Source organism: Panthera leo, chromosome D1 (genome assembly GCF_018350215.1).
Source record: "Panthera leo isolate Ple1 chromosome D1, P.leo_Ple1_pat1.1, whole genome shotgun sequence".
NCBI classification, from domain to species: Eukaryota; Metazoa; Chordata; class Mammalia; order Carnivora; family Felidae; genus Panthera; species Panthera leo.
In genome coordinates this window covers 64,326,576-64,344,314 of record NC_056688.1, presented here as the reverse complement: position 1 = coordinate 64,344,314, position 17,739 = coordinate 64,326,576, and the positions used below count along the sequence as shown (strand labels likewise).

The window sequence follows — 17,739 nt, the reverse complement described above, 5'->3', positions numbered from 1 at the left end:
CAAAATACTGAAAATAGCAGTTTGCAGAAGAATACATACAATATAATTTCTCCACAAAATTTCAAAAATAGGCAAAACTGAACAACCTGAATTTTTACGTGGTAAAGTGATTTTAAAAACAAGGGAATTGTAGCTCTAAAATTCAGTTTATTGATTATCTCTGGGGAAACTTGAGGGATGGAGGAAAGTCACACTGAGAGCTTCAAAGAGATAAACAATTTTCTCTTTCTTGAGCTAAATTCTGGATTGACTGATGTTATTTTGTTATTATTATTAAATCATACATATGCATTCTATATACTCTTGTACATGTCATCTATTTCATTGAAAAAGCAAAAGCTTTGTCCTAGGCAAGGATAAAAGCTATCAAAGTCTCTGTCAGAGACCTGCAGCTTTAGTAATCCCTTCCTTCAGATGTTCTGTTCTACAGTTTTGCCACTTTTCACTGCCTCTGAATAATCTTGACGTCGAGGGGTTGACATGTCTGAGGGATCATGACTGGAAAAAATGACAGGGTGGGATTCAGTGGATTTTCGTGAAGATTTAGCTCATGAGCCTCGGCGATGGCCGACTCCACTCACACCCACATTATGGAAGGAACTTGGCTTCCCTGTCATCAGCTGGAAGCCAGGGCTTTCTATGGGGTTTTTCAAATTGTTGTTCTCTTAGGATCAGTTATCCAACCAGTGTTAGTATTTTCAGCACTAGATGCAGTTGTGTGCTGAAGCCAGCTCTTATCAACAGGCACCAGCTTGCAAGAGCCAATGTGAGCATCTTTTGCCAGCTCCACCTTCAGTGATGTCACATTGGTAGCTTGAAAAATCAGCGCCGCTAGGAGTTATTTGCTCCACGGAAATAAAGAAATGCTACAAATCAGGTCCCCTTCTTGTCCCTCCACCTCTACCAGCCAGATGTTACACATCTACCAGGATGCCACTGAATCTGACATAGCTATACAATCATATGATAATACCTCGGACTCATGGTGCAATGGAATGAAACACGATTAAATTAATAAACTTCTTCAGTGACAGAGACTGCCTGCCCCATCTGCATTCAACTGGCTTCCCTGAATACTTATATTTCCTCCTGATTGGTTCCAGGTATACACCTCGGTCAGGTCTAAAAATGGCCTCAGGGACTTAGAAGACAGAACAGGAAAATTCCTAAATCAGCCACTGAAAGATATGGGACTTTGCAATGACTCACAAAGTCAGATTTTGATGGAAATGTACAGTTTTAAAATTCCTAACATTAAAAGAGAGTCTATGCTATTGTCAACTGTACCCTTCCCTCTTCTGAACTGGGGTCCATATGGGCACAGAGGAAACCTCATGGCTTCCACTGTTACTACGTGAAAACTCTGCCATCTCTCCCAAATTAGAGTGTAGCTGAGATGATCAGAGATTCCCAGAGAAAGTCTCTGAATCAGTTTCTAAGAGGGCCATTGAAAGAGAGATTCCTGAATGCTCAATGCCTATTCACCAGGGAGTCAGTGATGAGTGGGGTATATGAAAATGTCAAGACTCAGGCATGACAACCAACATTCACCCAGACCACTAAACTCATGCTCTCTCAACTTCAACCTTCCCCCTGATAATGTCTTCTCTCTTGTTGACTGAAACATATCCCACAGAGATGCATCACACTCTTATTGATTGATATAGCTTCAGTTGAGAGGTCCAATTAAACTACTGTTTTTACACTCAATAACTGCCATTTTGTTTCTTCACAGGAAGGTGTGAGGATTAGTTTTTATTTGACTGCTAACATTTGTAAAACCCATAATCTACTTGGAGAAATAAAGAACAAGATTTTTTAAAAATGGAAAGATTAGTTTATGGGTTTCAGCACTGCATAAAGCTCCTCTCCAACCAAATCAGTCCCTGGAGCCTCACCAAATTAGCCCCACATAAGGAGCTTCATTTTATTCAGTAAGTGCATATTAATTATTTTACTTCCAGGCACCATTCCAGAGGCTGGGCATGCAGTGAACATGCCAGACATGGTCTGCGCACTTACAGAACAGTCTAATGGGGAAGGTATGATGAGTAATGACAAAAGTACAGAGTGTCACGGAAACAAATACTAAAAAAACCTACCCTTCTAGTCCAGGTCTCAGATACAAATTCTCTGAGGCAGTGGCATTTATGGTGGGATCTAAGAGCTTAGTAGGAGATAGCCAGGCAAAGAGAAGCCAGCCAGCATGTATGATAATTTTGAAACATCTTTTCATGAACTGACTGAACTGGCTTGAAAACCTTTGTCCTAATTCCTGTTTGGCCATTATTCAGCTACGTGAGATTAGCTGAATCTCCTAATGGCCCTCCACCTCAGTGCCATGGGCCAAGTGAGGATTTCAGATTACAGAACCTCTAAGGTTCTTTCTGGCTATTCAATCACAAGGCAAACATCCAATACACAGATTACTATCCAGTTAGTACAGGTAACAACTGCTTTTTTGAACAATCTTTAAACAATATACTGTAGCACACGATATTTCCAACAACAGGGTAGATGCTCACAGAAACTCCTCCAGGTAAAAATACTGGATTACAAAATCCTTTTCTTTTTTTTTTTTTTTTAACATTTATTTATTTTTTGAGAGACAGAAAGATCATGAGCAGGAGAGAGGCAGAGAGAGAGAGGAAGACACAGAATCCAAAGCACACTCCAGGCTCTGAGCTGTCAGCAGAGAGCCCGATGCAGGGCTTCAACCCATGAACCATTAAATCATGACCTGGGCCGAAGCCAAGACACTTAAAAGACTGAGTCACCCAGATGCCCCTACAAAATCCTTTTCAATGCATGGCAGAGCTGATGGGACAAAAATGCAATTTTTCAGTGGCCAGAAACAGCAAGAAAGTATGAATCCATGGAGGTAAGTAAGCCCTGGAACTGGAGCTTTAAAGAAGGTAAATGTGAATCTCTAGTGGTTTAGTGTGTGGTTTTTAGACAACTGTGGGAGAACCCTGCATAGAGCTGGAATCCTAAAGATTAAGGGTCACACCCTTAAAGGATAAACAAAAAAGAACTTCTACCCTGCATAAGTAGAAGCTAAAGATATATCCTGTCCTCGACTTGCTCTAGGGAAAGCAAGGAAAAAAGTCTCCCCTGCCAATTTCTAACCATTAATACAAGCCTGCACTTACACATTTGGAGCCTATATTCACCCTACTTCTCTGTTGCCCCCAAACCCTCAAGCTCAAAATTCAGTTTCGAATGGTTCCCTGTTGGTTACCTCACAAATCATCCCTGAAGGAATGCACTTTCAGAATGCAGAACATGAAGCACAGAACATGAAATTTTCTACTGACAAAGTTTCAAGCCATATGAACTCACAATCACAAATCATTAAATATAGGAGGCAACAAGGCATGATGAGTTAGTCAATGGAAATACCAAACAAAAAAATCAGAGCTACAAAGATTATAGCTGGTGCAGTTAGGAACAGAATATAAAAGTAACTTGTACATAATGGTAAAAGAAATTAAAAAGGGAACTGAAAGTATGTTGAAACAAAAAAAAGAGACTATTAAGGATACTAGGCAAGTGTGGAAACACCGCAAATGAAACTTCTACAAATGAAAAGAGGTAAATGGGTGAGAATTTTCTAGAACTGATAAAAGGAAACAATCTCATATTCAGGAACCCTGTAAATCAGTCTGAATAAATAAAAATAGCCACTTAGCAACGTGAGCAATTAAACTATGGAACACTAAAGAGGAAAGCAAGATATTGAAAGCAAAGGAAAAAAAACTGCATACAAAGGAATAAACATTATACTAAAGTCAACTTCTCAAAGGCAAATGGAGGTCAGATGACTATGGAATGATAGCTTTGTAATGCCAAAATCATTTTTGGCAATGCCAAAAACCCTATTTTTATACCCAGAAAAACATTCTAAAAACAATAACAAAACAAAGACATATGCGGAACTGTGGCTTTCAGTTGAAGGTTATTGCCAGCCTACAGATACCCTAAGGAGGCTATGTAGGGGAATAAATATGCCAACCTTGCTCCCTTCTCTTCCTCACTACCTAAACCTCACTACTAGCCAGAGACTAAAAGAGTTATTTTCAGTTCAAAGAAAAATAAACAAACCCCAAAGCCTCCAGGAGCACTAAGGAAAAACAAAAGGAAAGTAGCCAAAATAATCCCCCAACTAATTTTATAAAACAAGAATTATCTTGGTTCCAACCCAGATAAGAACCATATGAGAAAGTAAATTACATGTATCACTCATTAGCACAGATTAAAAAAATGCTAAACAAAATATTAGCAAAGTGAACTTAATATGCAAAAGAGGTAATATATCAAATCTAGTGTGGATCATACTAGGAATATAAGATTGGTTCAAAATTAAAAACCTGATCAATGTAATTGAGTAAAATAGCAAATTATAGCAGAGAAAAACCTCACAAGATCACAGCATTTGACAAAACAAATGTTTACAATAAAAAGTCTTAGTCATGAAGGAATGGAAGGATACATTCTTCTTCTTCTTCTTCTTCTTCTTCTTCTTCTTCTTCTTCTTCTTCGGGATACATTCTTTTTTAAAAAAAATTTCTTTAATGTTTATTTATTTTTTAAAGAGAGAGAGAGAGAGACAGAGACAGAGACAGAGTATGAGTGGGGGAGGGGCAGAGAGGGAGACACAGAATCCGAAGCAGGCTCCAGGCTCTGAGCTGTCAGCACAGAGCCCAACGCAGGGCTCAAACCCACAAACTGCGAGATCATGACCTGAGCTGAAGTCAGATGCTTAACCAACTGAGCCACCCAGGTGCCCCAAGGGATACATTCTTAATATGGTAAAGACATCCACAAAACATCTACAGCAAAATTATACTCTATGAAAATGTTAAAAACATTTCACTTAAAAGTAGGAATAAGTCAAGGATGACTACTACCATAATTATTATTTGGCATTATACTGGAAATTCTAGTTTGTAAACTGAATTAAAAAATAAATAAAAGCATCCAGATTAGAAAAAAACCCCACAAAACTATCAAGTCACATGTCTGATTATCTATAAGGAAAATTCAGAAGATTTTACAATCAAATTATAAGCATTAATAAGAATTTTACAAGATTGCCAAATTGAAGATAAATTTAAACTGCATTTATATAACAACAAAAGTTAGAAAATGCAATTTTAGAAAAAATACTATGGTTGACCTTTGAACAATGTGAAGGTTAGAGTGCTGACCCCCCAAAACTTACCTATTAATTGACTACTGTTGACTGGAAACCTTATTGATAACATAGTCAATTAACACATATTCTGTATGTTATATGTTTTATACATTGTATGCTTACAATAAAGTAAGCCAGATAAAAGAAAATGTTATTAAGAAAATCATAAGGAAAGAAAATACATTTATAGCACTGTATTGCACTTACTGAAAAAAAATCCATGTATTAGTAAACCTGAGCAGATCAAACCTATGTTGTTCAAGGGTCAACTGTACCTAAAATAATGAAAAACATGGCACCTACCAATAAATCTAACAAGAGACATGCAAGATCCTCATGAAGCAAATTATAAACCTCGAATGAAAGAATTTAATTTAATTTATTTATTTATTTCAAGTTTATTTATTTATTTAGAAAGAGCGCACCCACAAGCAGGGGAGGGGCAGATAGGGAGAGAGAAAGAATCCCAAACAGGCTGTGCAATGTCAGCACAGAGCCTGATATGGGGCTCAAACTCACAAACCGTGTGATCATGACCTGAGCCGAAAACAAGAGTCAGATGCTTAACTGACTGAGCCACCCAGGCGCCCCTAGAATTTTACAGAAATAAATAAATGAAACAAAATACACTATGGTAATGAATAGACTCAATATCATAAAGATGCACAATTTCCCTAAATTAATCTACAGACTTCATACAAGTCCAAATACCAGAAAGAATTATTAATTTGGCAATTTGATGCCAAAATTTATGTGAAAAGTCAAGTACCAGCCAACTGAATTGAAGAAAAATCAGGCTGGATGATTGTTCTTTCTGATAGTAAATCTTATCATAGAATGATAGTAATTTGCAAATTGTGCTATAGGTAGATTTAGTGAAAAAGAACAAAACAAAGAAAAAAGACTTCAGAAACAGACTCTTCGCTCTGCTTTCTCCAGCTCTTTCTTTCCTTTCTTCATTCTTGTGATAAGGGCCAGCAAAACTGAGTGCCACACTTTGCTTATGTGAGTATCAGGACAAAGCTGGCACCAGTATCTAGTGCCATGAGAAGAGAAGATGTCTCTTGGAACAGCCAAAGTGTGGGTGAGTCCCCAGTTCACAAAGGCAGACAAGAGTGAGAAGACTAGTGTGGGTAATTGGTCACCACACAGAGATTTTTGCGTGTTCTCTTCCAGAGCAGGATGAGAGCCTTTCACTTACGGGACTCCAAATTCAAGCTGGATCATCATCTGAGCTGAGGAAGGATTATGGAGCTTGGTTTCTTTGGATGCCAAGGCAGAGAAAGAAAACTATGCTGGCCTCAGAAGGGCTCGCATTCTAGAAGATGTGCGAGCAAAGTTGCCTGAAGGAATCTGGACTGATGTAAGAAGCAAGTGGCTCTAAAATATCAGCATTACCCAAGAAAGTCCAGTTTTCCTTCTATTTCAGCAGTGTCAATACATGTCTGCAGGAGAGTGATAAGGATGTAAATGGAGTAATAATATCACCACTGCAATCTCATTTAAAATGTAAACATGGGTGTGTGGTGTCACTGCCATAGCCCTTCAGACCTCTCTCCTGAGCTCTAAATTGGATTTGACCTTCTATTGATTAGCTTTGCCAATATCTGCAGATCTTTTCAGACTGAACTCCCTGTCACTTTGATTCTGTATTTACAAATGTGGTACAAACTCTTGTCAACCATTCTCACTTCTGGGATTCAAGTTGAAGATCTGATCATGGGAAATGCAACTGAGCTGACCTGGGCACACAGGCAAGGACATAATGCTCTCAGAGAGCCTGGCAATGGTCTCGTAGCTGCAGATTACAGCGAATAGGATGCCAGGATCCATTTAGCACAAACAACCTAAGAAAGCTCTACAGAAAATGTGGCAAGGAGGGCAGATAATATCTACTGCCAGTTAGGGAATAGCTAAGAATTACAAAGTAGAAAAGAGAGAACGTTGCTCTTTAATACTGTTTTCATGAGCAATTCCGGGAACTTTTAAAATGAATACTGTTAAAGGTCTGCTTCTGGGAAGTTACAAGGAAGGTTCTGAAACAACAGCTATCCAGACATGAAAGTGAGTTTTATACTTTGCCCCCAAAATAAAATAAGGTGTAAGTAATCTGTATGCATGCAGACCAAGAAGCCTCCCCCCAAATGGAGAAATGCTGGACTTACATTGGTGACATACTCGATATCCTTCCAAAGGATGCACTCCCTGGGGAAATCAGCCAAGTCTAAGAAGTGATCCACCACCACTTGGCCGATCAAGTCATGGCGAGAGAACCTGTCAAAGTCATACACAGAGAAGTGAAGCTTCCGTGCTGCAAGGTCATTGTAGGGAACCGGAAACAAAAACACTTCATCAAACACAGGGTTTAGGGTCTTTCTGTGCACTTTAGTCTGGTGTTTTGTTTTCCGATCAGGAAGCAAATAGATCTTGACATAAGGATCTGAAGTCCCAGAGAAGTCCTTGGCGGGCAAATTGACAGCTTTGTGAATCTTCACTATGAGCTGCTCTAAGTCACAGTCATATTTCAAAATGAAATTCAGTTTCCCACAGGCTTTGCTGTTACTCCTTGTCCCATCATCAGTATCCAGTGACCTCTGCTTATATAACTCTGGTTTAATTCGGCCAATTCCAGTCAACTGTTCCTGTTTTTGAAGCTGCTGGATATTGAAGTCCGGGTTTGACAAGTTGAGCTGTCTCCGGATTGAATTATGCCTTGAGTGAGGAGGAAGAGAGAAGAAAAGTTACAACCTCAATAGCTACGGGTCTTCCAGAAACTTGTGCCTGGGCTCGAGGTAGTCAGTTATGCACTGTTAAAAGCTCAGATCCGTGGGTTTTTGGTTTTGGTTTTTTTTTGGCCTAAATTCAAAAGGCTCATCAATGTGAGTAAGCTGTTCCCCAAGGCTTGAGGCTCAAAATCGAGGCTTGGTATCAGGAAACGAACCTACTACCACGTGACCTTGGAGCTGTAAAGGTTTAATGCACTTTCTAAACTACTATGCCAATAAAGAAGCCTATTCGGTTGGAGGAATGTAAAGATTTGTACAAACTGCCTTAAAAATAAAATTATTCACCTTTTATATATAATATCATCCTGAAATTGAAATAGTTAGCTATGTGTTGTTGCCTTAAGAAGAATGCATCTGTCTCTAAATTAGATAGAATTAACTGTCTCTGGCTTATAACTTTATTGGTAAAGAAATTCTTACTGGTTAAAATCAAAGCATTTCACAAGAGCACAGTTCTTGCCCTTGTGAGAATGTAGGTGACAGGATGTGTCCTCTTGTGCTGGACTGTGTTGGCTCTGACAGGTGCCCCTGGCAACTCCATGACAGTGCTTCTGTCATACTATGTGGGTGATTAGTGATCAGGAGCAAGGGTTTTATTTCTGCAATAAACACTAACAGCATAACAATTAAAGGTAAGCTACTACAAACGTATAGAGGAATTCAAAGAAGGTTGGATACTGATATTGGCAAAGTGAGTATCTGCTGACAGAATCTAGTCTTTACTCTAGAAGCTTTTTGGTTTGGGTTAGTAGTGTCCCGGAAATTCTCTATGAAACCTGCCTTATCTGTGCGAGTCCTCATAAATTGAGAGTAGTCATTACACACAAGGTTGTTTTCCATGTTATTTTTGTTTGTTTTCAGCTCAGAGTCACTATACCATATTTTTCTGGTGTCTCCCAATAACCTTAATTAAAGTAGCCTCTGTCCACCAGTAGGTGAAAGAGAACAGCCAGGCTGTCTCTGAGGGACTTACAAATAGTTTGAGAGGCAGAGTAAACATTTGAGTTTGTCTTCTTTTCCTTTCTTGAGACTACTTTATGAAATAAAGATGGAAAATGGGATTAACAGACCCCCAAACATGTCTGAAATTATTCTCCCTGGTAATACAGATGTTGTTATACTAACCATTCCTCTTCATCTTCAACCTATGCTCCTGGTCACTAATTAATCACCTACATGGTACAACAAGAGCACAATCACAGAACGATCACATGTACCTGTCGGAGCCAACCCAGTCCACCGCAGGCAGACACATCCCAGGCACATGCATCCCCATATGTGCAAAAACCATGTGGTCTGAAAGATTCTGTTGTCAGATTTTAACTTCTTACAAAGAAATCCACAATCTTAAGTTTTCTCTGCATCTTACGATTTTTCAAGTGGGGGGGGGGGGCAGTCAGGGGATGCTGCTAAACACCTAAAACCAGCTGTCTGTGCTGGTACAGCTCAGTCACTCCCTTGTCCAGACATTGACCCTCTGCAGTGCCGGAACAGAGCTCCAGTCTCACTCTACTGGGATCTCTGGGCAGAAGGGACTGGCAGGGAACAGCATGTGTCCAGCTCTATGCAAAGGCCATAAAGGGGTGGTACCAGTTGTGGCCCCTGCTACTGATTTTTCCCGCCAGTCTGGATTCAAACAAGGGCCCTACTTGGGGCTGGTGTCAGTTCCCACTTACAACAAGCCATTCCAGAAACCGTCTAGTGATGCTGTTTAAATATTAAAAGTGCTTCCTTAAGGCCCACCTTCTTTGGACCAATGTCTGATGGGACACCAGTCCTGGGTCTACACTGGACCCAACCCTGCCACTCTGCTACCACTTTTCTCCCAACCTGGTTGCTGAGCTGACTTTCTGTGCATAACAACCTACCTTTGGGTTTTTTGAGTACTGCCTTTAGACTCATCACAGCAACATTTTGTCTTATATGTAGGACTAGGCCTGCCATGCAAATTTTAATTTTAATTTAAAATACATGACTCTGTTTAGCAATGGCACATATTCTGTTTTACTTGTACATTTTCTTAGACAGTAAATCTGAAGAGAAGTAAGTCCCATGTGCTCGGCTCTTCCTAACCACAATGGATTGCCAGGGGGTTGAGGGAGTAGACTGGGGAGGGCATCATGAAGAGATCTTACTTCAAAGACCAAACAAGATCCCAACCACACAGGATGCCTCCATTCAAAATTCTGATATAGCTGAAGATTCCTTTTAAAAACCAAGCACAGATATGAACACTATTATCTACCCAAATGTTTTCCATCACTAGTTTCATTCCCGATACTTCTTCCTCCATTCAGGATCACACTGTTAGGGAAACAGTTGAATCCAACCGGAAGGTGGTGGCTTAAAGCAGACAGCACAGACTGTAACAGGCCATGACAGTTCTCACTCCCTGGGGCTCTCTTTCAATCGCTTTCAATTTCCTTTCAGGAGAGAGTCAGGGATTACCAGAGTTGGGGGGCGGAGGGGTGGGCGGGTAGACTAAAGAAGCTCAAAGGAGTAGGAACCAGGGTAATTCACCACCTCCCTGTATAACCTCTGCAGCTCTCTTGGCTGAGACATGAGCAAGTAGGGCACGGAAGCTGCCACGGGGATAAGAAGACGACAAAGGAGAAGAAACGGAAAATCAATATCCCATAATTTCATAGGCTATTCACATGGAGGTGGGATCGAAAGGCAAGTCCAAAGCAAGAGAAAGGAAAGATATGGAACAGAATATTGTGATCTGGCCCCTGTCACCCCAGGTGAGGTGGTTCTAAAAATGGTCAAAGGAGGTGGCCCTTGACTACAGTAAACCACAGGAATCCAGGGCAAGGGTCTGGAATTTTAATGCTACAGAATGAGTGTGACAAGGAGAGATCTGAAGCAGACAGTCCTCTGAGTAGGTCTGGGGACTCCTGTATTTTGGTATTCTCAGGACTTAATGTGCACAATTAAAGGAAGGAAAAGAAATGGTTTCCAAAGACTGGGGGTGCAAAGGAAAGCTGAGAGATGGGGTCCTCTGTAAATAAGTCACACTCTGACGCTGTCTTAGAGAAGCCAGCCACTGGGATTGAGACCCTCAGCTCCCCCTACCTCCCACTTTCCCTCAGTGCAGACAGAGCACATTTTCCTGTTGTGGAGAAGTGAAAGATCGGGATGTGTTTGTCCCAGATCTGAGGTGGAAGATTGGTGGTTGAGCCTGGAGAAATCCTTATTTCAAAGATGATTAACAAAATCTGTAAAGCAGATTTCCTACAACAAACTCAAAAACACTTTAATGCCTGAAGGAATCTGAGCCTTGTGCTGAGATGCAGCCAAGGGTCAGTAGAGGCAGGGACCCAGATATAAAAAAGCTTTTCCAGGGGCGCCTGGGTGGCTCAGTCGGTTAAGCATCCGACTTTGGCTCAGGTCATGATCTCACAGTTTGTGAGTTCGAGCCCTGTGTCTGGCTTTGTGCTCACAGCTTGGAGCCTGGCGCCTGATTCGGATTCTGTGTCTCCTTCTCTCTCTGCCCCTCCCCCACTTGTGCTCTATCAAAAATAAATAAATGTAAAAAAGAAATTTTTTTTTTTAAATAAAAAAAAAAGCTTTTCCTCCTCTCCTTTCCTCAAATTTGAGTTAGCCGGTTCCAGGGTCCCACTTTGAGTCCTCCAACAAACTCTTGGTCCCCGAACCATCACCCAAAAAGCCAACTACCTCCACTGGATTTTAAGTAAGAGGACATTACCACAATTTACCAAATATGAATGTGCAAAGCAAAGGGTCAGGTAGGGTGGAAGGCACAGACAGGCAAAGCCTAGCCACTGCCTGCAAGGAGTTGGCTGGCCAGGAGAGTGATAAAATAGTCAAACACTAACACACAGCAGGTCAGAAGAGGGAAAGAACTGACCAGATGTTAGGGAGCCACAGAGACAGATAGAGAGGCCTCTGGCTTGGGAAACTGTCATGGAGGAAATGGTACTCTCACTGAGCCTGGTTACTTAACTTGGCCTCATATTATCAGCTTCCAAGCTGGTGCTGTAGACCTCAGTAGGGAAATCAAGCAAGTTTCCACCTTGGCAACCAGCTCTTCAGCAGAATTGGATCTTCAACCCTTCTGTCCCCACAGCTTTCTCCTCATATATGCCAACATCTTCTGTCTAGGCTCTGGGTGAGAGCAGACAGTCATCATTCCCACTATCCTTTGCACCTCCAAATATCCTGTGCAACTACAGACAAATTACACTCTTCTACCTGCCATCATCTCAGTGACCCCATCTTAGAGGTGAAACTTGGCCTATCCCTTCCCTGGTTCTGGGGCACCAGTGTTGACAGAGCTTCAAGGTTCAAGGGAAGGAAAGAGAGAAGCAAACTATGATTTCAGAACCACATGGGTTTCTTTATTAGGTTCAAGTCGAGACAGGGAAGTTTGGAAATGCTGGGGATGGGATTGTTTGCCTTCTTGAAAACTCCCCAGGTGACAGAGAGGAAGAGGTTGGGTTGTCCTGAGCTGTAGGCAGACACGGAAGAGGAAGTCTCAGAAGTGAACTCACTACAGGGCAGGAGGAAATGGGGATCTTTCTCAGTGCAGGATTCAGAGGTCTCCAGGCTGAGTGATATAAGAAAGATGTAACCATCACACCTTGGCCAGTGGAGGTGTAGGGTCAAGTGCAGTTGGATATTCTGATGCATGACCTGCTTCCTCCCACACCTCCCAAGTTAAACAAGTTTGAGATCTTGGTGTCATCTTCCAATGTTTTATTCCCTATTTCTAAGATGATCCTATGTCCACCAACACCCTCTCTGAAGTAGCTCACAACGCATGCCTCTTTCTACTTCCATTGCTTCCAGGAGTTCAGACCTCATCATTATTGACCTGAATCAGCCACTATAGCCAGTCTTCACCCTATCTCAAGCCTCTTATACACTCTTGCCAGAATGATCTTCTAGAAAACAATTTGAGTACTTTAATGTGCATAAGTGGAAATAGGCTCTTCTTGCCTATTTCCCCAACTAAGCTGTGGATCTTTTAAGGTCAGGGCAATACATATATGTATATATATGTATGTGTGTGTGTGTATATATATATATATATATATATATATATATATATATATATATATATATATATATGTTTTTTCATCTCTTTACTACCAGTATATGATATGGAACTTTTCACATTGAAGATGCTTAATACAAGTGTCTAGAATAAATAGATGAATGCCAAGGAAATAACAATTTCCAATAATTAAACCCCAGTAGAGAAAATACACATTTACATCTAGTTTGAGAACCTCATGGGAGTTGAGAGAGGTCTAAGCAACTTCCATTTTCCAAGCTGTCAGTTTATTAAAATTTGGAGAAATATCTAAGACTCATCCAAAACACTGTTGTGTTTTAAATGTTCACATCTAAAAAAATGTTTTCAACACACACACACACACACACACACACACACACACACACACACACAAACATAGCTTAATATAACTGTGGTCCTCATAGAGTAATTACAACATTCAGTCTCAGCATACCACTTACTGGAGTTGTGGCCAGTGATGGGACCCGAATCTAAAGTTCAATAATTGTCGAGGTGCCTGGGTGGCTCAGTCAGTTAAGCATCCAACTTTGGCTCAGGTCATGATCTCACAATTCCTGGGTTTGAGCCCCACCTCAGTATCTGCGTGACAGCTCAGAGCCTGGAGCCTACTTCAGATTCTGTGTCTCCCTCTCTCCCTGATCTTTCCCTGCTCTCACTCTGTCTGTCCCTCTCTCAAAAATAAATAAACATTATAAATAAATAAATAAATAAATAAATAAATAAATAAAGTTCAATATTTGTCATCTTCTTTCAACTCTGTCAGTATATTTCTGTGAGTCTGTGGCTTGCTTAGTTTGGAGATAAGGCCAAAAGCCTAAGTGTAAGGCTCTGAAGTCAGGTAAGACTTGGGACAAAAGGCCCTCCACCGGCCTCATCCCATATAGGCCCTTCTTCGGTTTATACTTCTGGCCTTTTGCCATTCTTGTCAGTGGAACATGATAAAAGTGGCTGGATACTGATGAAGGTATTCTGTCAGCTATTCATGGAAAAAGTCTGCTCTGGGGGCGCCTGGGTGGCTCAGTCGGTAAAGTGTCTGACTTTGGCTCAGGTCATGATCCCGCAGTTCATGAGTTTGAGCCCCATGTTGGGCTCTGTGCTGACAGCTCTGAGCCTGGAGCCTTTTTCAGATTCTGTTTCCCTCTCTCTCTGCCCCTCCGCCCCTCATGCTCTGTCTCTCTATCTCTCTCTCAAAAATAAACATTAAAAAAACAAAAAATAAAAAGTCTGCTCTATGCCAGGGCTGCACTAGGTGTTAGATATACAGGGAAAAACAGCGGCTATAGTTTTTGAGTTCACAGAACTCCTAGATTAGAGAAGGGGTACAGGCAACAAGCAAACAAGTAATCATTTAGTTAGAAAGAGAGTTTGATCTTGTGAAGAAATGCAGGCAAGGTGACATGTGAGAGAATGCAGAGTGGGAGGGAGTGGAGGAAAGAGCACATACTTCAGACAGGATGGTGGGGAGGCCTTTCTGAGGAGGTGATGCTTTAGGTGGGACATTAAAGCTGCAAAGGAGATGGAGGGGAAAAACAAAAGCACTCCAGGCTGAGGGAACAGCTTGTTCGTGAAGGCCTCAAGGCAGGAAAAGGCAGGGGATACTGAAGGCATGGAGAGAGGCTAGTGTAGCTGGAACATGATGAGCTTTTCCAGGTAAAGCTTCCTAGTGAGTCCTTGTCCTCTGGGGCAGCGCTGCATGGTGCTGAGGTGGGGAGCTGACAGAAGCAGACTGTGGCAATAACACACAGGTTCTAACAGGCCTGATAAAGAGATGGCAGTGTGGTAATTGAAATTTTTATAAAACCAAAGTGTTATATAAGAAGTTTGAGACGACTTAATAAAACAGGTTGGACTTTCATCTTGGGATGTGAATCAGGAAATGCATTAGATGCCTTGCAAAGGCTCCTTCTATTTTGAGGACCTAGGGATTTTTATATATTTAGAATAGAGATATTTAAAATGTTCTAGTATTGAAGCATTCTGAAAACAAATCCATATTTCCAGTATATTATACAAAAGGGATTTCATCTAAAATTGAAAAGAATTAACAGGGACTTTGGAGGGTTCTAATAGTAACTGAGCTAGCTAGAAACAGAATGTTAATGTGCTCGATCGTGGGAAAACAACAGGAAGTCGTCCTGACTAGAAACCTTCTGAGAAGACAAAACTCATCTTTAGGGCATTCCATAGACATCGGTGGGAGCTGCACATATTCATGATCAAGAGGCCAGGAGAGGGTGAGCTTTCCAATGTCAGTGCTGTGACAGAAGCTATGCTGAGGGACTGCAGGGACAGTGGGGATGCCCTTAACTGGGAGTCTAAGGCTTATGTGCTCTGGGTAAAGGAGCTGTCCTGGGACTCTGGGGACAAGTCCCCAGACAGCTGCAGGAAGGAAGCAGTAAGAAAGAAAGTGATTACAGTGAGGAAGTAGGAGCATTACAAGAAAAAAAGGAAGAAATAAGAACTAGCAGAGCAGACTGTTTAGAGCCATCTCAGCACAGTACCTTCTCCCTCCCCAAATCAGTATCGAGAACATTACTTAAAAAGAATGTTAAAAATTTTGGAACGTGAAGGAAATTTCATTCATTTCTCTCATTTTGTCAGTAAAAATGTTTTGTGTGTGTTTATAAATAACACAATTCCTAAAGAATGAGAAGACCATATACCACTCATTATGATAAGACCATAACTAATACATACATATTTCCCAACATAACCCATAAAACTAGGTCGGTAGTAATTTAGGTAAGAATGTTTTAAATGCACAATGATACAAATTATCAGTATTAGATCAACACAGCTGGAAAGAGTTTAGTTTTCTTACGGTAGATCAGATATTACTAAACTTGATTTTGCCCATCAGAAAGATAATTACATGACTCTCAAACTAAAATAAATCTAAATGTAAATTCATTTTATAGAAATAATTCCTTCGCTTTCTTCTTTTTTTCCCCTTCTACCCAATTTCTATAAATCAGTGGTGAAGATACTACAATTTTCATTCTTTCTTTTTTAAAGTTTTTTTTTTAAAGTTTATTTAATTATTTTGGGGGTGGGGAGCAGAGAGAGAGAGAGAGAGAAAGAGTCCCAAGCAGGCTCCACTGTCACCACAGAGCCCGATGCAAGGCTCGAACTCACAAACCATGAGATCACGACCTGAGCTGAAATCAACGGTCGGATGCTCAACCAACTGAGCCACCCAGGTACCCCTACAGGTTTTATTCTTAAATGAAATACATTTCTTGATAAGTAGAGTACTTATATATTTTTCTAGAATAAATACTGTGATAATTATAGTGATATGATTGCTATCAATTCATTAGAATCATGGCAGAGTCCTCAGATCCATAATCTAATAAAAGCACAGTACTATCACCTTGTATTGATGGGACCTAGGTCAGAAAAATTAACATTCAGAGTAAAACTGAATAGGAAACAATTTCAATGGATACTCCATCTGAAAGACTCCAGTTATTGAAATAGTGAAGGGATTTTATTACGAGTCTACACCACTGCATGAACGCCATGACAGCATCAAACAGAGCTCCAGCTATATTTAAGTCATATCTAAAGAGAAATCCTAGTGATAAAATCTGAGGAGTTCTTCTAAATCAAATGGCAAACAACCATCCATTTCCTCACAGAGGAATATTTTAGGTTTAGCTCTTTGATTCAGAATTGGAAATGATGCTAAAATAGGTTTGTAGAAAAATTAAATTATAAACTGTCATATTCCATCCCACTTAATGTGAATGAGCAGAGTCTCTAGGATAAACTCGATTAACATAAAAAAGGGTAAAATCTTACTTCCGTTTCTAGAGAACAAATAAAAAAGATTTTTAAAAAATGCCCCCAAACTGTGCTCGCACTCTCCAAATAACAGCACATGCTATTCCTCTGGCTATTGCTCAAGCAAATATTTTCATTTTAAAAAAGCTACTTCCTGTATCTCTTATCTTGAAAACTCCTGTCGAAAGTGAATTTTGATATCCGGGGATTGAGAATTGTCTGTTTAACGTGAAAGGCATGTTTATGCAACATCTGAGTCCTGGAAGAGGCCAGCCACAGGGCAATGATCACGACAAAAACAACACGGAAATCAAAATGGCCGTTCACGTTTTGGAGTACTTACCAGGTGCCGCCTATGTAAAGCACAGGATGTGCACGTTATTGCTTCATTCTTAAAAGCACCTATATGTTGGTATTATCACTATTTCTCTCTCACAGAAGAGGAAATGGAAACATATGGAGGTTAAGTAATGTGTCCAGTGTGTCATACATGTAAGTAAAGCCAGTTCACTTGACCCCAGAGCCCTGGGTTTTTATCACTGCACTACATGATTTCTCTACTGCTTAAAGAGGAGCATGCAGCCCACAGAAAGAAAGTGACCCGAGGCCTGGGTACTCTAGGCCTTACAAAGGCTGAAGATGCACAAAGACCTCCAGCCACTTTGTGGACTACAAAGACAGCCTGTGTGACAGCTAGGCTAGGTCAGAGGCACAGAGAATGAGTCCAATAGCACTAGGAGGATAGTGGGAAGAGTGGCTAAGAGGTCTCAGGCTCTGGTGTTGGTTGAATCAGGGTCCAAACCCTGAATGCATACCAATCTATGATGTTTTTACTTAAACTCTTTGACTTAAGTTTCTTCTTCTGTGAAATGAAAATAACTTTTGCATCTCATGCAAAGTTGTGCATT

General features: G+C 40.6%; 1 protein-coding gene across 1 annotated transcript in view; it reads right to left on the bottom strand.

Annotated features, from left to right (window-relative positions):
* Positions 1-17,739, bottom strand: part of SYT9 (synaptotagmin 9) — a 201,939-nt gene that overhangs the window by 120,578 nt on the left and 63,622 nt on the right. Inside the window, exon 3 of the mRNA XM_042906776.1 lies at positions 7,363-7,909. Coding sequence (XP_042762710.1) covers positions 7,363-7,909 — 547 coding nt within the window. The remainder of the gene's footprint in view (positions 1-7,362; positions 7,910-17,739) is intronic.